We start from the raw sequence: 21,594 nt of genomic DNA, 5'->3' as shown, positions 1-21,594 counted from the left end.
ATCATATGCACGCAGTGCTCATCGAAACCAAAGCGCTACGCCAGCTCCTCCGCCGATGCTGCAACATGTTGGCGGTGGGCCGAACTTAGGGCACGATCCTTACCAGCAATATTATGCCCATGGCCAGCCAACTTCAGCTCAGTACGGATATGCCCAGCAAGGTCAGGGGTCAAATACCTACCAGAATGTCCACTATGGACCTTTCCCTGGCCCCGCCAACACTGTCTACCCATGGTCTCAACCTCAAGCAATGCAGTACAATAACGGAGGGTGCGTGTGCGAAAAGCCAGCAATGCGTTTGCGGAAGGAGGATGATCTAATGATAAGGCCTGGAAGACCAAGATAGAATGCTCTAATCATACTAGTTAGTACTACATTATCCCGCGTTTTAATTGTGCCTCGGCCGTTGTCGTGTCGCGTTTTTGATTTTTTGTAGTCCGTGGAATACTTACTAAGTATGTTTATCCTAATGAATGGAGGCCAGCCGCGTCTGAATGAGGCAGCTTCGAAAGTTGTACCAAAAGAATCAAGATCACTACGCATTGCGGTGTCTGAAAGAGTCCAAAGACTCACTGGCAGTGGCATTTTGAACTTCCGCTGACAGTTGGCCGCTAATCTTCTGGACTCCGCATGTCGTCGGGATCCCAACGGGATCCTCTCCACGGCATGGGCCGCGTGGCAATCCAGATTTCGATTGATGCAGGTTGCCATGTGGCATGTGTTTGGATCGCGCGACGCGTCGCATCGCGACATGTCACGGCGGCACGTGTCGTGTCATGAGCATGCTTTTGCTGTTGATTACCACTCGCAACGACCAACGCGATGTCAACCACGGGAAATGGCTTGAAATGCGTCCACAGCGCTCATTGAGCGCCCTCCGCCAACTCCAGAGTCCACCGAGCACTCTGTCAACAGCCAGTGAATGATTCAGACCCAGAACCCATCAGAGCTGCAAGGGTATTTATATGGGTGTTGGACAGCAGGCTTCGTCGGTCGTTTCCATGTTGTTTTGGGGTCTGCCTTGGGTCCTACGGCTCCTACCACTCGTTACTGCCAACAGCTATTCTGGCGCTCAGAAGACTGTCGCGCCGTCATTGTCGAGTTGGAAGGCGCTAAACTCTTCAGTTGGGGGTAGATTGCGCACTGGAGTTCCTCTTGCTCGACCGTATGTTCTCCGCGCTATTCTCAACCCCGTCGCTCGCCGCCCCCGTCTAACTACGAACTAGATGTTTCGAATTAGCAGACACCGCTGGAGCTACCAACCAATCTGAATGTGCTGCGATCCGTCAAGGATGGTCCAACAGCCGTGCGTAACCAGCCTGTACTTGGCCATTCTTAGCATGTGCAGTGTTTCTCGTTGAGAATTTTGGCGCCTACATGAATACACAATGGGGATCGTGCCAAGCCACTTCTCAATCGTGTCTTATTCATGGTATTAACAGCAGCGACCCGGCTCCTTCAGATCCGCCTAACATCTGTCGCCAGGGCAGCGTTCCGCCATACTATGTGTGTACTTCTTCCCGTTTTTGAAAAAGAATAACAGGTCCTTAGATTGACGTCCGTGACGCATCTGACGTGCAGAAAGCACTGGCTTTTTCAAAGAACACTGGCATACCGCTTGTTGTGAAGAATACCGGAGTAAGCCCAGAAATCCTTTGCCGCAAATAATGGCCTTGATTCCGTTTAGCATGACTACCTCGGCCGAAGTAGTGCCCCTGGCGCGCTCGCGTTATGGACCCATAACCTCAAAGCGGTGAGTTGTGACTATGAAGAATTGATACTGTACTTCATGACATGCGCCTTAGATTTCATACCATGCAGCCTTCGTGCCCTCAGGTTGTCCTGTGTCTCGTGCAAAACCCGGAGTCACAATGGGCGTTAGTGAATCAACTAAATTTCAAGTCATTGAATTAATCTGCGACAGGCTGGTGTCATTATCAACGATGCGGTGGCTTTCGCAGAGCAACATAACATTACCCTCGTTCTCGGTTCGGGCTTGCAAAAACCGTGTTGTCCTTGGCTGAGTTATTTTAGGTGCTGAAACCTCCGTTGGGCCATCTGGTGGATGGGTCATGGTGCTTTTCGGTTTCCGTCGGTGAAGAAAATGTTTAATTTTGGTGCTAGGGCGGTGGTCATGGAGCGCTTGCAAATACGCAGGGCTTGGGCGCCGACCGTGTGGTGAGTCTATTGAATTTAATCATTCCGTATCTCATCGATACCTAGCTCGAATTCAAGCTTGTAACACCCACCGGCCAACTCCTTGTTGCCAATGAATGCCAACACACAGATCTATTTTGGGCTTTGCGCGGAGGTAGGTCATGGCGGCCTAATCATAATGATGCCTGACGCGTTTCGGAGGTGGTGGCGGAACTTTCGGCGTCGTCCTTGAAAGTACCGCGCTTGCGGCGCCAAGGCTGACTCTTCAAGTTGCATTCGCTGCATTTTCGCGCAACAACACTAATGCGACCCGCGGCTTGTACGAAGTGGTGGCCGAGAACTCAGTGTCGTGGGCACAGCAAGGTTTGGCTTTCTCTTTTATTTGTAAGACGCGCATTGATGTTCTCTTTGGTCAGGTTTCGGCGGCTACATTGAGCCCTACCAGGCATTATATGTAACACCTACACTGAACAGTACGGCGACGGCTGTCACAATGAAGCCGTTGTTCGACTATGTGGCTTCCCTAGCTCCAAAAGACCCTGGAGTTCAATTTTTCAGTGTAGAACTGCCTAGCTATGGCGCCTTTCATGAAGCATTTCTTGCGGGAAGCGGTGCAGTAGGTCGACCAATCATATTCTATTGATTGAGTCGCTCACCGAATACCTCAGACTGTAGGCGAAAATGCAGCGATTGCGTCTCGGTTGATCCCGACAGCAAACTTCGCCAATGCGAGCTCACGTGCGACACTGGTAGATGCACTGATGGAGACCCTTGCCCATGTTACCTTTGATCTGACCCTTATTGCAACAACTCCCTTCAATGTCCCAGACGATGGGACGACTAGTGTGACCCCCGCGTGGCGGAACTCCATCTGGCATGCTGTCGCTGAGGGTGGGTGGGACGGTGCAGCTCCGCGAGCGCAAGAAAAAGTGGCTTATAGTGGTATAAGCGCTGCCGCTGACTTCCTGCGAGCAATTACGCCTGGTGGTGGGGCATATCAAGTGGGTATTTTAGCTTCCATGCGGTAGCCTTCCGTGCTGAAATTGAAGCAGAATGAAGCAGACGTTCACGAACCGAACCACGAGACATCCTTCTGGGGGCCAAATTACCCTCGGCTCCTCCAAATCAAGAAAAAATACGATCCAGACAATATTTTAACCTGCTGGCACTGTGTGGGCTACAATCCCGCCGACCCGCGATTCGCTTGCTACATCTAATGCGTTGATTGATAGACCTGTACTTGCATACCTATTTTCTCAGAGTATGTACTCAGGACGTCGACGCGTTGTTATCCTCAGCACGTGCCACTTGTCACACATCCATTTCTTGTTTCTTGACCAAAATGAGTCGCGAGCAGTCCCAACCTTCCTTACGCGTCAACTCCAAGCTACTCAACCGCTACAAAGGAAAGAATGTCCGCCTACCATGCAAACTCCTCAAGGCGCGTTTGTCATCAGGCCACTTGTGCCGTCTAACTTTGCCCAGACGGACGACAGTACTATTATTGTCGTCGCCTCTGACGGCGGGGAAGTCTCGATAACTCGTCCACCTGTGCGCCCAATCCATTGCTTTCTTCCCCCTTTCCAATCTTTGACAGAGTGGTCCTTTGAAGACGAATGAGTACTACGAAGTGCTGGGTATTGTCAAGGATGGTACGAGCCTTAAAACGTATGCTATAACTCCGTTGGGGGAAAACATTGGTGCGTAACGCTGCGTGCTCTTTCTGGACCTGTTGGAAAGCTGATGACTCATTCCAGACATGACTCTGGTTAATGACACAATCAACCTCATGCACGACAGTCGCTTCTACGATGCGATATTTAAAGACGACGAAACAGCATCTTAAAGAGCCTATGTAAAAGTGTGTATTCTTGTTTCTGTACTACCAACCAGATCTCCTTTGTGCTCTACAACTTGGATTCGCGTTTTCGCGTCGCTCTATAAGCCATTTCCGGGAATTGCTTCATCCCCTCGACTGGTCTCAACCAACCCACCCGCGTCTTTGTGTATTGCTCGAGTCGGGGACGCAACTTGGTCTCGTGTAAATGGAAATCATCGACAGTTCCAATGCGGAGGACAGAAAACCCTGGATAGGCTGCACCTCTTCGGTACATCAGACTTCCACACCTCCCACAGAAGAAGTTGGTCATAGTCTGGCCCGACCCGATCGTATGCGACTGTGAAAATGTTTGCAAGTTTTCTTGACCTCGGATGTGTCGCAAGTAGCGGTCGTCGATGGTGAAATTGGACGCAAACATGCTTGCTGTTATCTTGCGGCAGTCTGAGCAATGGCAGATGAAGGTGGTGACGAGTCCGGGGGCTTGTGTTGGCTGCAGAAATGTCTTCAAAGGGTGGATGAGTGACTCCTAGTGGGACACTTACAAAGGCTAATTGGACGTCCCCACAGAAACATGTTGCGGTGGCCTCGTTGTCCGTTGACCAGCCATCGGATGCGCCACTAGCCAAGGGGAAGAACGACGCCATATGTAGATATCGATCAAGTCCTGCATTTCGGTCGGACCCGGAGTTGTGTCCGGGACTTCTATATGTGACTGCCTGTGACATCACTGCCTTGCCTTGTGTTTCCTCCCCTCATCTCTCCCTCTCTTTGTGGGTTGTGTCGCCACGACGCAATTTCTGAACGAGCGCTCTGGACAGGCTAGGCACAAGACAGTATCCGCTGGTCCGCCTCCGCTTTCTGTCATCTGCCATATCAGCGGCCCCACACCGTTTCACCGTCCAAAGCTCCTCGAACTGGGTTGACTCGGCCATGTCGTGTGGTCGTAAAACTCCGCACCCGGCCCTCTCTCATCGATGAGGGTACGAGCGGTGACCACATGCTGGCCCTCGTTGTCCTAGGCAGACCAGACCAGACCAGACTATGCACGCATCGCAGTCATTCGAGTCAGGAGAGACACTCAACTACATTGACAAACAATCAAATATGCACGTTTCAAGCTCAAGGCAGCAAGAGTCACAACGATTGCGTTCGGTTCGGTTGCCCGTGCGACTCCTTTTTTCATCTCCGCGAGATCAACAGTCTGTCTCATCGCCGATCTTGAATCCATCGAGAAGACCTGGACAGGCGCTTCAGCCGTCGGTTGGCCGTGTTCGGCTCCTCTCGTTTTGCCCGAGTAGGTGTACGGCGGTGGCTTTATCCTGTGCCATCGTCTCATCGACGACCAAGTCTATCTATTCACATTCAGAATCTCGGGCTCGTTTTCTGCGTCTCGCGCTTCGCGTTATTGCCATTATTGCTATCTGGAGTGGATATGAAAGCAACGAGTCGACAGGAGCAACAACTGGGTTCCGTCAAAGCTTTACTCCGTCCCCGGCCTGGTATGCTTTTATGCGTGCTGGGTACGAGCGGTGGTCCCGACTTGCTCTGATGCCGTCTCCAAGAATCAAAGAAAACAAAGAAACAAAGAAACCAAGTGACAAAGTAAATGCCTCATAGAGCCAAATCAGAGAACGGACTAGTACCCTTTGGGTGTGCGCTCGGGCTGCAAGGCACGCAATGGTCCGCCTGCGCGTTGTCTTTGCGCTCGGTTGATTCGGCCAGCGTCTTTAGATGCTTAGCTGCTTACTCGTTGGAGAACGTCTATCAAGCACTGGGACAGCGCCAGACTTGTGTCTCGGGCCGTCAAATCCGTTGCCGGCCCCTCTTGCGTCTGCGCAAGCAGGGGTACGAGCGGTGGCTCTGAGCATCTGTCTGTCGGTCTCGGTCAAGAGAAACAGAAACAGAAATGTCGCGAGACAGAAAGACATGCCATGATTGCCAATCAGTCGTCAAAGACAGAATAACCTAAACCGAACGTCCATTGTTCACGAGCCAGTTCCAATAACTGTAATGGGCACCCGCCCGACCGCGAGGACTAACCATCCGCGCGTGCATTGCCTCGTGGCTGGTCGCCACGGTCGGAGCCTAACCAGCTCTGTCACTTCTTGCGTTGCGGGTGGTTCCCGCGTTTACCCCCCACCCAGCGTCGGAACTTGGCCTTCGTGGTCGTTTCCCTGGACGCTGGTGTGACCGAATTTTTGGGCTTATTCATCCACTTCGCGTGGTATCGTGTCTGATTTGTGGCGTTGGCTTGCGTACGTGTTCCTGTTTTCGGTGTTTCTCTTTTGCTCATGAACTGGATGGTAGATACTCTGTGTTGAAAACGAGGTCGGATGGTAGCTGTTCGCATATTACATCCTAATAAACCGATCAATTCATACTTGCTTACCGACCGCTCATTTATGATGTTGCCGATGCTCACAAAGAAGTCGTGTTAGCTATAGAAAAGTCGAGCCCTCGAGTCGTATGACTCTATGAAGACGACCCATTCAACCTAAGGCCCATTGTAGATCCCCGACATGCACCCAGACCCTTCATACCGTGCCAAAACAGCGGAATCAACGGCGTGCCATCGAAAGAAAGGTAAAAAGAAGGAAAATATTGCAGGGTGCTGGGGGCAACCTTTCGCGTAGGTCTGCTGTTTGTTGCGTTTGGGCACTTATGCTTCGTGAACAGGGAATGTGACTCGCCACTACACTTCACACTCGACTTTCTGGAGAAGAAGGTACTTTACATCTCTATCATGATCTGAACACTCAACCGGTTGCAAGTCGTGGGCTTGCCAGTGACTCAATGTTTTATAATTTGCCGGGCGCCTCGGAAGACTCGGACGGAAGCTCAGCGACTGGCGACACTGGTAGGAAGAAGCGCAAGGCTCGAAAAATACCACTTCACCTCGGAGGAAGTCAAGCGGTTCAATGTGACTACTAGTAGCTCGCGGGCATTGACAAATGGGTGTCTTTTTTTCAGATAGATATTCTATATACACTCGTTGACCGACAAAGCTACAGTGGAAGGGGAGACGCAAGCGGACAAAGATGAAGAAGGCGGTACTACTTGAAACAATGGGTTGTCGTTGGTTTACATAGGCCACAAGGCATGCTGCAAACACGAATCATGTTCAAGCCTAATTAGATGAAGCTATACAGGCACACCAGTGTTTTATGGGTTGTTTAAAGTGTTCGAATCGGTTGAAGGGAAAAAACTAAGCCAGCGCCTTGATATGCCTGGGAGCCGATAATATTCCCCTGTCACAAACACCCCTTGCGATTCTTGTTGGGTCTGAGAGGATGCCATTGTCTTCAACTCCTCCGTCTACACGCCTGCGCTGATCATGACCGCGCATTCGCCGTTGCATCGTGGGGTCGAAATTTGCGCCTGGGAGCATACTCCATAGGGGGGACCATGCATCCACGTTGTCTAACGAACTGAGTATGTCGCGCATGGTTTTCGCATCTAGAATCAGGGGGGTGAGTGGCTGAGAAAAGTGGGAGAGAGAATTGAATGACCGAGAATACCAGTGGTCGGTGGGCTTCTGTAGTCTGCGGTGAACTCTTGGATTCGCGAAAGGCGTTCAGCGGAAGTGATGTCGGCGACGGCCATGGTGACATCAGTCAGGAACCCAAATAACCTGACTTCGAAAGTGTTTCCAGCTTCGCCCTGACCCTTGCCGTCCTCCTCAAAATTAACGATATGTGGTGTAACAAGGCGCGGGAAAACCGTCTTCATGACTGTGTGGACAATCTCGTGGGATAGGGTCACGAAAAAAAGAAACCGAAGGCCCGTATCGGAGTCGGTGCATGCCTTGGTAAACATTAGGGGTGGTGCCAAAGTCAGCGAAGGAGACTCACTGGGTTGCATATGGCGGAAACCAGGTCAACGTTGATCACGACCTCATTCTGGCTATGTGCCTGGCCCCATATGATCCCGCCATTGACATCGTCCGGAATAGCCTTGAATACGACTTTGAGTGGGGCTGTGAGCAGGTGTTGGCGGATCTCCTCTTCAGACACTTGGACTGTTTGGCCAAGATGACGCCTGGCTTGCGGGGTTCGGGCGATTTGGCGTGCTATGTCGCAAATTCTTTCGACCCCACGGCCAAAGCAGAGTTGCCGGAGGGCGGTGGTTGTGAGGGTGTGGATCGTTTCGTAGTGGGAGTCGTGCGTGGCATCGTGTTGATGGTTTGTGGCCGAGTCCTCGACCCACAACTGGAAGCTGGGATATGGGTTGTTGGGAGGGATGACTTCAGGGTTACTGGCGATGTAGTCCTGATAAGATGCCATGAAGGGCGGAGTCAAGCAAGATTGGTGCCCCTGTCTTACTGACTGCGTTTAGCATGACGCGGGCGGAAACAATTTCATACGAGCTCGAGCGAAGCCTTGAAGTCAAGTAAACATTCATTAATACTATCACAACTTTGACCGTGTCCCCGCATTTTTCCACACCGGAGCCCGTCTCTGGTGCAGGTTAGCGTTTGTTAAATCCACCTAGTCGCAATACTCACCTCGCTAAAAGCCCGCAATCCTTCCTGTCCACCATATAAGCCCAATTTGGTGCAACTACCAAGTACCCACCTTGACGTTGTCGCCCATCATCTGGCCCCGGTGTTCGGCGCTGCGGGAGTGCAGCAACACGGTGACCTCCGCCCCGTGGTTCTGTGCAAGCGTCAGGCCGACCTTGGTGCTCTGCACGGAATCGGGCGAGTTGCTCGTGATCTTCTCGGCCAGGGCAAGCGCGGTTTGAACGACTTCTGTGGGCGGCACTACGATATTAACGCTAGCGAAGGTGTTAGAGATAAGACTGTGACGAGGTAACTTACAAGCCGAATCGATTTCGCGCATCGTCAGCTTTGATTGGCTCCCCAAGGAGGAGCATTTCGGACGCGAGCTGTTGTTGTCCAACAAACAACTTGAGAGAGAAAGGCATGGACCAACCTGATGTCCAACTATTCTTGAGAGCCGCGGAATCGCTAGAAAGCGGTATTAAGACGGGTTGGATGGGCACCAGAAGCCTACTAACCGCCCTGAACGGCGACTACACCCCGCTTGACTTCGGGGAGAACGAAGGTTGCGTCCTGGCTTGCGACAACGAGGTCGCAGTTGACAACAAACTCCGTCCCCCCGCCATATGAGCTCCCGTTGACCGCCGCGATGAACGGCTTCCTGGAAACGCGGCGGGAAACAGAGCCAAAGCCGTGTACGGCTGACTGGATTGTGTCATAGTGCTGGCTTTCGCCCGCCTCCTCGTTTTGGTGCCAGCTGGCAGCATTTGCGTAAGCACTCGGACGGCAAGAATGAAAGAATACCCACGCTTTCAGGTCAGCGCCAGCACTGAAGGCGCGCCCAGCGCCAGTAAACACAGCGACCCTGCAAACAGCTGGTTCAAGTATGCATGAGTGGGGGTGGTAGTCTTTCACCATAACTCGGGCTCTTCTTCGAACCAGTTAAGCAGTAGACGCAGGTCGGCAGACATTTGAGGTGTAAACGCGTTGAGGGCTTTCGGGCGATTGAACGTGACAAGCAGGACATGCGGCTTCGGGAAGTCGACGATAATCTCTTGCGAGACTTTGGGTACTGGAGTGCTGAACATTGTGGGGTAGCTGATGATGGTCGAAGGCAAGAAGCCGAACAACCGGTGGCGGATCAGCTATTTTATACGGCTTAATCACCGCCCAACTCTTGAGAGGCTTTTTATTTGTTGGTATCCACAATATCTAGAGGAAAGCATTGCGAGAGCACAACTATTGCTACATTGTTTCGTGCTGGAATGATAATGACTAACTAACCACGTGACCGCATTTCTCACAAGAGGGTCTCTGGCGCCTGAACCTTAGGCATCAATACCCGCGCTCCGCCAACAGCAACCATGATGTTGATCCCGAGCTCGTATTGAATGTGATCTTCTACTCGCGAAATAGTGCCCTGGTCATCTAAGTAGGGCATCTGACGAATCTTGATTTCGTCCATCGCCTGCAACTCTTCATGTAGAGCGGTCAGAGCTTCGAAAGTCGGCTGGCTGTCGTTTGGATGTGAACCCCTCCACAGCCCACGCAATGTCAAAGTTCGGGGGCCCCAGCGACGGGATTCGGGGTTGTGAGAAGCCTTTTCGTCAATGTGCGGCAGTTGTGAGGGGGGGCACCATAATCAACGGATCGTAAATATACCTCCAGGGAGAGATGGGTCCTCGGAAGAGAAGTTCCAGAACGCCATGCATCGTAGGCTCCGGACATAATTCACGTGAGAGTCCTCGAATGGTCCGATTGGCCAAAACTTTTGTGGACAATGCTAGCAGAGGAGCAAAACCATCACCCAGCCACAAGGCAGGGTGGAGTTTAGATGGAAGGCTGAAGGAAGCATTTGCCACAGAATAAGCAGCTAAGTGTATCTAGCAGGGTGTCAATCATACCGTTGCGACTGAAACTAAAAAGTGAATACCTCTTGCAAGATGTCTTGACTTGCCACGCGGAGCTGTCCCTCCGAATCGTAAGACAGGAGACCGAGGTCCCGAAGAAGACCCACTCCAATGGCACGGCCACAGAGAGGTTGGTAGTGGGCAGCCTCGATTGTACCTTGCGCAAGCAGGTCGACGAGTGTGTTTTGCGTCACACGCTCGTCGTCTGCGTCAGCGTCAAGCGACGCCAATATTCCCGAGAGTCGGGGGAATGATGTCGTCAAGAGAGGAGATATTTCGTGCCCCGTCAAACGGGCCACTCGTAGGATGAGTTGTTGAGGGTGGAGGAGTGGGACTGATTCCGAATGAGGAGGGAAGTAGTACTGTCCGGCTGTATGTTCGAAGTCGGTAAAGGGTGGAGGGCTTGGAAGGAAGGTAGCACTGAAGTCACGCGCTTCATCTTCATTGAAACCGCACGAGTTGCAGAGTTCTGGCATTTCAACCAGAGGAAGACTTGAGAGAGATTTTGAAATTTGAGAATTCCAAGCGTCCAGCGAGAGCATGCCTGCGACAAGAAGCTTTGGAACGAAGTCGATGCCATGCAGCAGAGGCTCCCAGAACCAACGGTCCATCAGCTCCTCGATTGCATCTCGAAGCTGCGGTCGGTCTTCGTTGCCCTCGCCCTCAAACGGGAAAAGCTCGTACGAGCGAAGTGCTGCATCGTAATCGTCGACGCCGACAAAAAGGGTACGGCCGCTTTGTTTGACAACATCCTAGCAACAATTGAGGTTACATTGAACACAAAAAAGCGTCAGAATTCACCCAAAATTCCGCGAAAATAGCGAGCAAGTCGGGTTGTCCACGCATCATCTCGGTACTAATCACCTCTGGAACTTCAGACAAGCCGAGTTCTGTGGAGTAGTCGCGTACAAATGCGTACAGCTGAGAGGTAACGTGCGCTTTGATGTCCCACTCGACACCACTCAGGTCGTTTTCTATAATTGAGTCCGGGAAGCAAAACATTAGGCACAGATGTCGATCTCGAGAGGCAAAAGAGCCTTGTGCGTAGACATCAAGGCCCTCCCAAGTAAATTTTGAGACAACATCCCGAGCATCGTAATACTGGGCCAAAGTCGAGATGAAAGTGCTCTTTCCAAAGCGTGGCGGGCGAATCATCACCGCCGTGTATTTGGCTGGCAATTGAGCAATGCAGCCAGTTTTATCGACATAAGCTTCAGGTTTTCGAATCAACTGAGTGAAGAGGTCGTCCATGGCCGGCAGCTGAACCGAGTCAGAAACTGGGACACGTTGAATTAAATTGACACACACATTTAGCTCTGAAGAGATTTCGAAGGATGTGTCTGGGGAAAGCGAGAAGGAGGGTGATGTCGCTCGTGCATTGAGGCGCTTCGAACCAGGCAAGCTATCGTCTGTGTCTGTCTCGCTGCCGCTTTCTGACAATGTCCTCTTCTGTGCTCTGGAACGTGATGTGGAGGTTCGGAGGTGGGGGTGAGATAGGTCGTCATCGGCTTTGCCACGGCCTGCGAGCACGTCGCTGAAGTCGCTGAACGTCGGGGAGACAGACGATGGTAAGGGCATGGTGGCACAAACAGAAGAACGTGATCGTGACAACCACGGATGTCACAATCAAAATTCATTGTCGACCATAACTGGCATAAGCACGAAGCTGAACAATGTCGGTGACATATAATCGATTGATAGCCTTCAACTTCTCTCACCTTTCCTTGCGACCCCAATGTCCTCTGGACCGAACACCCTCAATTACGCTATCTACGACGCAGCACATTGGGATGCGCCTCGCCCTCGCCTGGTTTACACCACCGAACTTCCCACCAACTTGATGGGCGGAGCACTCGCATATCTTTTCCAACGTTTGATGAAAGATCATCGCGGTCAAAACTGTGCATGCTGTAAAGGTCGAACCATACTCTTTAAAACAGCTTGGCGGGTGAAATTACCTGTCGATAAACTCGAGTTCCATGCGCCATATCTACCATGGCCTTTGGAACACGATCCCTCAGCAGATATACGTCTGCTCGACCCTGCGGAAAATGTCTCTGCGACAGACTTCAGGTTGAGTGAACCTGGTGTTAACATACACATTCTATTCGAGACCACCTATGAGCCCCGTACGTAGACCTGATATATGTGTCGCTGAACTAAAGGCACTATCAGTGCCACCCCGAAATCTTCCTCAGAGTCATACTCTCAAACGCAGCCACGAAGACACAGAATCCAATGATCATGAGCCTCCCGATATTAATAGAGGGTCTAATGGGATCGCTGTTGTCGACTCAACCTTGAAATTATCTCCGAACAACAACGCTGAATCCAGTCATGAAGATGTCCCGATGGTCGGAGATAAATCGGATGCACAATCCAACAAGATTCGGAAAATTGAAGGAACCCCGCTCGTGGTACACGAGTTGGCGTCCCCGGCTGATAGTGTTGCGCTACCTCAGCCTGACACAATCTTCTTCTCACAACAATCTCCACAGTCCCATATACCATATGTCAACAAAGCTCGTTATCTGACCGCTCTCAACCGAGTACTTGCTTCCATTCACTGCGGGCTCATTATCTCGCCACCTAAAACGGGCAAGAGCAATGTCCTGGCAATGCTCAACGTCTGGTATGATCTCCATACGGACACTGAAGAGCTGGAGCGGCTGTTCTCTCCGCTCATACCCCAGTTGTCCACAGAAAAATTGACAGCAACGGCAAAAACATATCTCTGCTTGTCATTCGATTTCAACCGCATTCAGATATCGTCCGCTTCCGATGAGGAGACGATCTGCTCAGAACTAGATGGTTATTGGCATGATGTCATTATGAACTTCGCCAACAAGTATAGCTCTTCTTTACCTAACAATACCGTGAAGGGTATTAAGGAGCGGACGCCAGTACAAGCGGTCCAGTACTTGGTCAGTCATTCTCTTCACAGCTCATGCCTTTTTCTTGACAATGATGAGGTAGGCCGACCAACTGCACACTTCGGGAAAACGTCTCTTCGTATCGATCGACCATGCTGATGCACCACTTCTTTCTATCATCAATGCAATGGTGTCGCAGCCTGGGGCTGGTCAATTAGAAGCATCTCAAAGGGCTGAGGCTCATATCGCACACCTCGTACACGCACTGATTGGTCTCTGCGGAACTCGAGGGAAAATCCCGGGCTCCAAGATGTTGATTAATAGTGTCTTGCCCAAGTCTTCGCTCAAGGGATGGGACAATGCGACCAACGTCACCGCTTATATGCAACTCGCTGGCCTGTATGGCATCACAGAAGACGAGACAGAGAAAAATCTTCGCCCTCTTTCACACCAATCAGAGTGCAACACTGAATCCTTTCCATCCATCGCTGGGTCGTTCAAAATTACCACCCAGTTCAAGTTCGATGAAACCAACTGCCATAGCTCGCTTCGACATGGTGTTTCACTATCTGTCAAGCGTAGGAAACGTCCCCAGCGGTGCGATGGGTCCCGCATCTTCCCCTTTAATCAATTGGATTGTGCTTCACTGCGTGCCCTTACTTCAGGACTCCAACCTGCGGTATTCACGATATGTTCACCTGTCTCGTCGACAAATATCATCTTACACACGCTCAAAAAGCTGGCTCACGGATCTTTTCACCGATGACGGACTGATGTGGCGAATCTTACTGTCTCATGGATACCTTCGAGTAATTGACTACGGAGGGGTCCGCCCCGACTCGGACCCAGTCTGGAAACTCGCCATAAGTTCTCCTCTCTTCGCCATACAGGTAAGTTTTCAAATTATAACATCAATTCGTCAATCTCACAGCCGCTTCAGCTGTTTATCAACTGCCCTGTGGCATCTCTCCTACATCGCGACTCTCTCATTGATATGCAGCTTCGAGCACTGTTAGGAGGAGACACATTTCCGTTCACAGAGGCGTTGTCGACAGAGCTGTGCTTCCGCGCTTATCGAACCTTGTGGTCATTGTCCGAAGCCGCCTTCCATATGATGGTGGAGGACCATATTCTCTTCCGAGATCCCACCTACCGCAAGCACGTCTTCAGTGAGGTCCGGCAAGTCGCCGACTTGAATACAGCAGACAAAATATCCGTTTCTGGTCGGCATCTCGACAAGGATACAAAGCACAAAACTCACTTCAAGTTTCTTGACATCTTGCTGTGTGATTTGGGCCGCCTAAACCGCAATAGAGCCATGGTCGTCGAGTTGAAAAGCTTTTGCACGCAGGGCTTTATTATGGGTGATCTCAGGACGCCGTATGTCCCTGGAGAGTTTAACGCTAAATATTCAAGCGACGAGGAAATGAGCAAGGCTTGCATAGAAAAAGCCCAGCAACTTGCAACGCTGTCATACCACACACTTCTCCAGCAAAGCTATGCCCGCTACAACCAGGACAGTATGGGCTACGACTTCAATAATCTCGCTTACCTCGTCCGAGAAGCCGAAACTCAGCTCAGGACATATTGCACGCTGCTTGCCGCTGGTCAAGCAGGACCGTCTCGGGTCGGAGTGAGTGATAGAAGAGTGGTGGTAGGAGACCTCGACACTGCCGAAGAGGTGATTGGGATTACTTTGTGTGCAGTTGGTTCTCGCGTCATTTCAACCATTCTCAAGCCGATACCAACAAAGTTTAGTTACAAAGGGGTACCGCAATCTATCTTAAAAATGGGAATGTAACTGCAACGATTAGAGTTGTGCTATATGGATAAGCAATATGACGTAGAGCAAACTCACTACCGCGTGGACTTGCTGTAGTATAGGCACTGCGAATAGCATCGACAGAATCAACTCATCCACTCAGAGTCCGCGTGCAATGCGCACAGACAGTCGTGGCTTGTAATGACTCCAGGCTCGTCTCGGAGATCGTCCTCCACTTTCGAACGTGTTCCTCGCTCGTCCAAGAAGAGCATCTGGCAGAATTTCACCTCGTCCATCGCCCGCGGCAACTCTTCATGTAGCGCGGCCAGCTTCAAAAGTCGGATTAGCGTCGTCAGTGTCAAGGTTCGGGGGCCCTAGCGACGAGGTTCGGGGTTGTGAGAAGCCTTTTCGTCATTGACAATGTGCCGCACTTGTGAGGGGGGTGACCATAATCAATGGTTGCCAGTGTAAATATTCCTCCAGGGTGAGATGGGCGCTCGGAAGAGAAGCTCGAGAACACCAGCATTTCCGACGCGAACTGTTGTTGTTCAACAAAGAACTTGAGAGAGGCATTGACCAACCTGATGTCCCACTATTCTTGAGAGCCGCGGTACCGGTATCGCTAGAACGCGGTATTAAGACGAAGTGGGTGCGGACATCCGAGGTGTAAACGCGTTAAGGCTTTCGGGCGATTGAACGTGACAAGCAGGACATGCGGCTTCGGGAAGTCGACGATAATCTCTTGCGAGACTTTGGGTGCTGAGATGATGGCCAAAAGCAAGAAGCCCAAAAGCAAGAAGCCCAAAAGCAAGAAGCCGAACAACCGGTGGGTGGCGGATCAGCTATTTTTATACTGCTTAATCACGGCCAAACTCTTCAGAGGCTTTTCATTCGTTGGTATACAGAGTAGAAAGGATTGCGAGAGCACAACTATTGCTACATTGTTTCGTGCTGGAATGATAATGACTAACTAACCACGTGACCGCATTTTTCACAACGAGGGCGAGAACTAGTGCCCTCGGGCGACTGAATCTGAGGCATCAAGACGCGAGCTCCTCCAACAGCAACCAAGATGTGGATCCCGGGCTCGTCTCGAAGGTGCTCTTCCACTTGCGAAACAACGCCTTGCTCGTTTAGGTACGGCATCTGGCGGATTTTGACTTCATCCATCGTCTGTAGCTCTGTGTGGAGAATGGTCAGAGCTTCGAAACTTGGATTGGCGTCGTTTGCATGTGAACCCCTCCAAAGGCCACGCAGAGCCAGAGTGCGAAGCTTCCATTTGCGTGGTGGGCCATTTGGATCAACATCTTCGACGAAATACGGAAGCTGTTCCGGAGCCACCAGAATGAACGAATCAAAACTATCACGAGACGAGCAGACCGGACTGCGGAAAAGAAGTTCGAATACCCCATGCATTGTGGGTTCGAGGTTTGACTTTCGCGACAAAGCTCGACGGGTGCGATCGAGGAGAACATTGGTGCATAATGACAGCAAGGTCGGGAAGCCACCTTCAAGAGCCAGAGCAGGCAAGAGCTTATATCCCAACCGAAATTTGGCATCCGCCCAAGGGTAAACGGCCCAGTGCATCTGAGCAGGAATTTAGAAGATCTTGAGCCTGAGCCGAAAGATATGCAGGCTTACCTGATCGAGAATTCTCTTGTTGGCAATGCGAAGCTTTTTGTTGGCGTCATAAGATAAAATACCCATGTCCCGCAGAGTTTCGACTCCAAAGGCTTGGCCGTGACGGGGTTGATACTGGCCAGTCTCGATTGTGCCTTGCGTAATCATGTCAACCAGCACGTTGATAGTCACCCGCGCATCGTCTGCGTCCTCTTCAAGAGCTTGGAGCACCGCAGACAGTGAAGCAAACGGAAGGAGGGGAGGCTGGTCACGACCCATTGACTCGGCTACATGCAAGATGATTTCTTGTGGGTGAAGCAGCAACTCTGGACCGAAATAAGGAGGGAAGCAATATTGTCCCGCAAAATCCTGAAACTTGATGATGGGGGTTCGATCTTCAAAAAATTGGCGGCTGAAATCTTGTGTCTCATCTTCTGTGAATCCACAAGAAAGAGCGAGTTCGGGGAGCTCCTGGAGGTTGAATTTCGAAACGGAATCCGTGAGTTGGCGAGTGAATGAAGAGAGAGGGTGGGTTCCCGTAACGAGAAGCTTGGAAATGATATCCATACCATCCAGCAGCGGGCGCCAAAAAAGGCGGACCATGATTTCTTCGATAGCATCACGAAAGCCTGGACGGTCGACCTCATTATTGTGGGATTCGAAGGGGAAAAAGTCATGCGAGCGAATTGGGCCATCATAATCGTCCACCCCAACAAAGAGAGTATAACCGCTTTGTTTCACGATGTCCTGACGACATTGAGCGAGAGAAGAACCGAAGGGACTTGATCTCACCCAAAACTTGGCAAACGTTGCTCGAATATCTGGTTCCCCGTGCAAAGCGGCAGTCTCGATTGCATCAGAAATATTTGACAAGCCGAGCTCCGTCAAATACTTCCAAAGGAAAGCGTATAGTTGCGCACAAACATGGATCCGAATTTCCTCCTCCAGTTCGTGCAATTGACCCCGTAAAAGCGCGTTCTGGAAGCAGAAGTGCAGGCAAAGATGTCGGTCACGACTGGCGAAGGAGTTTTTCGAGGTCTTGTAGGCATCGAGCTGCTCCCAGCGGTCGTCTGTAACAACCCCTCGAACATCGTAATACTCCTCGAAAGTCGAAACTAAAGCAGTCTTCCCAAAGCGTGGCGGGCGGACCAACAAGGCGGAATATTTGGAGGGTAGTTGAGTGAGGCAAAAGGTTTTATCCACATAAGCTCTGTGTTGCTCAACGAGGTCATTGAAAACGTCGTCAAATCGCGGTAGCTGATCTGGGTGAGTGGCTTAGGGGACCCAAAGATATATAGCACCCACATCTAGTTCAGAAGATGTCTCGAGAGACGTATCGGGAGATGATGAGAGTGGAGGAGATATAGTTTGCAAGTTTGAACGCGTGCGCCCAAAATATTCGTCATGGGCCCTAGACTCTTCCGCGTCGCTGGTACCCGCTGACGAAAACTGTTGGGGAGTGTGTCGACGAGACTCCATCATGTGGCTTAACACGACTTTCTAGCGCAGTCGCTGAAGGTTGGGGAGACGGACAATGGCAAGGGCATGGAGGAAGCACAAACAAGAGGGGCTGTGATCGTGATTGCTGACTCAGCGCCAAAAGAACCAGCGAACATGCTGTACACTCGCAATGACAAGAAGTGTGTGATCATCGAGGAGACGACCACGGGTAGAGAAGTCATATAGGCGCTAACACGAGAACCTATCTCAACCGTTCTCAACTGGTCACACAGATGGCGGTCTCCCGACTATTATTTGGGACATGTAACCACAGCTTGGGAAGAGTTGGACATTGTGCGAGTGGTCATGTATTAGCATAGCTTTGAAACGAATCTAGAATGTAGTAGTTACAGATCACTTCGACCACAATGTTCACAGACGGTGGTGGTTGGTAATATTTGAGGCATTAAAACCCGCGCTCCACCAACAGCTACCAGAATGTTAACTCCAGGCTCGTCTCGGAGATGGTCCACCACTTTCGAAAGTGTTCCTTGCTCGTCCAAGTAGAGCATCTGGCGGATTTTGACCTCGTCCATCACCCGCAACTCTTCATGTAGAGCGGTCAGAGCTTTGAAAGTCGGATTGCCGTCATTCGGATTCAACCCCCTCCACAACCCCCGCAGTGTCAAAGTTCGGGGCCCCCAGCGACGGGGTTCAGGATTGTGAGAAGGTTTTTCGTCGATGTAAGGCAATTGTGAGGGGGGGCACCATAATCAATGGGTCATAAAAATCCTCCCACGAGATGAGCGCTCGGAGAAGGAGTTCGAGAACACCATGCATCGTAGGCTCCAGACAAGATCTCCGTGATAGTCCTCGGCTGGTCCGATCAACTAAAACTTGTGTGGACAGAGCGAGCAGGCGGGTGAATCCATCTTCCACCCATAACGCTGGGCGGAGTTTTGAGGAAAAGCTGAAGAAAGTATCCACCACAGAATCGACAGCCGAGTGTATCTAGGAGGTCGTCAGCTATACCGATGTGAACAAAACTAAAGGAGAATACCTCTTGCAAGATGTCTTTGCTTGCCACACGAAGCCGTCCCTCCGAATCGTAAGACAGGATGCCGAGGTCCCGGAGAAAATCTACTCCGATAGCACGGCCACAGAGTGGTCGGTAGTTGGATGGCTCGATGGTACCTTGCGTAAGCAAGTCAAGCAGTGTGTTACGCGTCACTCGCTCATCGTCTGTATCGTCCTCGAGAGACCTCAAGATCGCCGAAAGTGTGGGGAAAGGGTTTGTCAGACGATCAAACGGTGCCCACTCAGGTAGAGGAGCCACCCGCAGAATGATTTGCTGGGGGTGGAGGAGCGGCTGGGGATTGGGGGGAAAATGGTATCGTCCGATTTTGTCCCGAAAGTCGGCGGAAGATAAAGGGTTGGGAAGGAATGCAGCACTAAAACTGCGTGCTTCATCTTCGGTAAATCCGCAGCACGATGAGAGCTCAGGCATCTCGGCCAGAGCAAGACTTGATAGAGACTTGCTGATTTCTGGATTCCAAGTCGTAAAGGAAAGGGTGCCTGCGACAAGAAGCTTCGATATAAGGCCCCGGGCGATGTCATGTAGCAGAGGCGCCCAGAACAAACGGTCCAGTAACTCTTCAATTGCGTCTCTGAACCTCGGCCGATTCTCTACCTCCGCCTCTTCGTCACCATCAAACGGAGTGAGCTCATGCGAACGCAGTGGTGCATCATAATCGTCCACGGCAATGAAGAGAGTATGCCCACTCTGCTTCACAATTTCCTAACAACATTAAGTTGACGAACAAGCTGCAGCGAACAGACTTTACCCAAAATTCCGTGAACATAGTCAGAACATCATGTGTTCTGTGCAAAGCCCCAGTGCTGATCGCTTGAGGAACCTCTGACAGGCCGAGCTCTCCCAAGTAGTCAACGACAAAGGCATACAACTGGTGGGAAACGTGTGCCCTAATGTCCCACTCGACATTCTTCAGTTGACCTCGTATAATCGTGGTCGGGAAACGGAACACGAGACAAAGATGTTGGTCTCGAGAGGCGAAGGAGTCCTTTGCAGCTCGGTGGATGTCGAGTCGCTCCCAAGCACACTCTGGGACAAGATTGCGAATATCATAATACCCCGCCAAAGTCGACACAAAAGTGGTCTTGCCAAAACGGGGTGGCCGAATCATCAACGCGGTATATTTGGTTGGCAAGTGAGCAATGCAGCCAGTTTTATCGACATAGGCTCCAGGTTTTTCAATCAGGTCTTCGAAGTGGTCATCGAACCTCGGTGGCTGAGCTCGGTCAGAAGAGTGGGAAGTGGCAATATTGAAGACGCACCTTTATCTCGCAAGGGGATGTAGTGAGAGAGGTTGAAAGCTCAGGCGACCCAGTTCGCAAATGCAAACGTTTTCGACAAGGCGGTTCATCGCCAGCGTTGGACTCTAACTCTACGTCATCTATGTTGCTTTGTGACCGACGTCGCTTTAATGCTGGAGATTGAAGTCGAGGAAGGGTGGCGAGAGGTCCATTTGGTTGTGGGGGGAGAAGTGGGACGAGTGATGGTGATGAGAACATGATGGCTTGTTTGTTGTTGATGGCTTCCAAGTTCAATTTGCCACCTTCATCGACTCTCAAGCGCTCTTCGGCCGAGACAGAAATTCGCGACGCTCATGATGAAGCCAAAAACAAGAGGTCTACCTTTTGCAACACTTCATCTTCAATTATTGTGCGTCCTTCGAGATTCTCGGCCTTGCCACTGGCAAGCCATTGACTGAAACACTCTGCAGTCTCCAAGAGGGTTGGCAGCTAACGGCAAAATCGTAGGCCACTCAAAAAAATGTTGATAAGGTAGAGGTCGTGGGAACCCCGCACCTTTACTAAGCTGATGGGATCAGCGCTGATGCGCTGCTAATAGGCAGGGGGGTGACTAACTTGAGAAATTATAAACAGTGTGAAAATGAAGCTAAGAGTATTGTAGACAAATGTTAGGTTACAGATCATTAAAATATTAAGATTTTATTTCTTCTTAACCCTCAGATTTTGTCGCTGTGACATGCGTGACCTCAGCCAAAAGCGTGACAATCAGTATCATGTGATGCTGATCATCAATCAATAATTCCCTGATATGACAAGAGACCGGGTTAATTGTGCAGACAAGCCTATATCAGGGACAATTCAACCCCTATCTAGAGCCAATTTAAGTTCCAATCACTTTAGGTGCAAATGTAGATGTGTCACAGCTCATAACACCTTTGTGACTTCCACCATAGGCAGTGGTAAGTAGGCACAAAAAGAGGTTTTATAGCTCAATATCTTCATGATTTACTCTTCATATATCTAAACTGCTTTCTAAATGCACACAGTGCCTAAAATAAACATATTATAATTTTTTTCCCAAGTCACATCCCAGATTTTGTCGCTGATGCCATCATTTGATGCGATTAGTAAGGGTGCGGGGTTCCCACGACCTCTAC

At 50.8% G+C, this 21,594-nt stretch overlaps 7 protein-coding genes across 7 annotated transcripts; 2 read left to right on the top strand and 5 right to left on the bottom strand.

Annotated features, from left to right (window-relative positions):
• Positions 1-1,001: 1,001 nt before the first annotated feature.
• MIND_00157900 (FAD-binding domain-containing protein) lies at positions 1,002-3,374 on the top strand (the record flags this gene model as incomplete). The annotated part of the gene is made up of 14 exons (XM_037358504.1): positions 1,002-1,165; positions 1,227-1,306; positions 1,349-1,506; positions 1,552-1,638; positions 1,688-1,753; positions 1,806-1,877; positions 1,925-1,988; positions 2,035-2,075; positions 2,125-2,178; positions 2,224-2,311; positions 2,359-2,520; positions 2,574-2,773; positions 2,826-3,158; positions 3,210-3,374. 14 exons carry the CDS (start codon positions 1,002-1,004, stop codon positions 3,372-3,374), a joined length of 1,734 nt encoding a protein of 577 aa, XP_037226414.1.
• A 690-nt stretch (positions 3,375-4,064) lies between these two features.
• On the bottom strand, positions 4,065-4,689 carry MIND_00157800 (GFA domain-containing protein; the record flags this gene model as incomplete). Its single annotated transcript, XM_037358503.1, has 2 exons — positions 4,540-4,689; positions 4,065-4,499 (listed from the first exon to the last, which is right to left on the bottom strand). Exons 1-2 carry the CDS (start codon positions 4,639-4,641, stop codon positions 4,065-4,067), a joined length of 537 nt encoding a protein of 178 aa, XP_037226413.1. The 5' UTR covers positions 4,642-4,689.
• Positions 4,690-7,202: 2,513 nt separating this feature from the next.
• On the bottom strand, positions 7,203-9,607 carry MIND_00157700 (uncharacterized protein; the record flags this gene model as incomplete). Its single annotated transcript, XM_037358502.1, has 11 exons — positions 9,414-9,607; positions 9,307-9,363; positions 9,017-9,255; positions 8,932-8,966; positions 8,817-8,884; positions 8,572-8,773; positions 8,502-8,525; positions 8,324-8,452; positions 7,849-8,265; positions 7,507-7,801; positions 7,203-7,453 (listed from the first exon to the last, which is right to left on the bottom strand). Exons 1-11 carry the CDS (start codon positions 9,584-9,586, stop codon positions 7,203-7,205), a joined length of 1,890 nt encoding a protein of 629 aa, XP_037226412.1. The 5' UTR covers positions 9,587-9,607.
• A 498-nt stretch (positions 9,608-10,105) lies between these two features.
• MIND_00157600 (AAA-ATPase-like domain-containing protein) lies at positions 10,106-11,998 on the bottom strand (the record flags this gene model as incomplete). Its single annotated transcript, XM_037358501.1, has 4 exons — positions 11,717-11,998; positions 11,210-11,668; positions 10,432-11,160; positions 10,106-10,381 (listed from the first exon to the last, which is right to left on the bottom strand). The coding sequence occupies exons 1-4, from the start codon at positions 11,984-11,986 to the stop codon at positions 10,106-10,108; spliced, it is 1,734 nt and encodes a 577-aa protein (XP_037226411.1). The 5' UTR covers positions 11,987-11,998.
• Positions 11,999-12,143: 145 nt separating this feature from the next.
• Positions 12,144-15,082, top strand: MIND_00157500 (uncharacterized protein; the record flags this gene model as incomplete). The annotated part of the gene is made up of 5 exons (XM_037358500.1): positions 12,144-12,537; positions 12,584-13,332; positions 13,385-13,800; positions 13,859-14,171; positions 14,222-15,082. The coding sequence occupies 5 exons, from the start codon at positions 12,144-12,146 to the stop codon at positions 15,080-15,082; spliced, it is 2,733 nt and encodes a 910-aa protein (XP_037226410.1).
• A 927-nt stretch (positions 15,083-16,009) lies between these two features.
• On the bottom strand, positions 16,010-18,145 carry MIND_00157400 (AAA-ATPase-like domain-containing protein; the record flags this gene model as incomplete). Its single annotated transcript, XM_037358499.1, has 4 exons — positions 16,010-16,630; positions 16,685-17,410; positions 17,456-17,920; positions 17,969-18,145. 4 exons carry the CDS (start codon positions 18,143-18,145, stop codon positions 16,010-16,012), a joined length of 1,989 nt encoding a protein of 662 aa, XP_037226409.1.
• A 672-nt stretch (positions 18,146-18,817) lies between these two features.
• On the bottom strand, positions 18,818-20,695 carry MIND_00157300 (AAA-ATPase-like domain-containing protein; the record flags this gene model as incomplete). The annotated part of the gene is made up of 4 exons (XM_037358498.1): positions 18,818-19,114; positions 19,164-19,901; positions 19,948-20,412; positions 20,459-20,695. 4 exons carry the CDS (start codon positions 20,693-20,695, stop codon positions 18,818-18,820), a joined length of 1,737 nt encoding a protein of 578 aa, XP_037226408.1.
• Positions 20,696-21,594: the final 899 nt, after the last annotated feature.

Source organism: Mycena indigotica, assembly GCF_014461135.1.
Source record: "Mycena indigotica strain 171206Taipei chromosome Unknown Mind.scaff0001, whole genome shotgun sequence".
Taxonomy (NCBI): domain Eukaryota; kingdom Fungi; phylum Basidiomycota; class Agaricomycetes; order Agaricales; family Mycenaceae; genus Mycena; species Mycena indigotica.
Note: the sequence above shows the minus strand (reverse complement) of the source record. Positions and strands in the feature narration are given on the sequence as shown.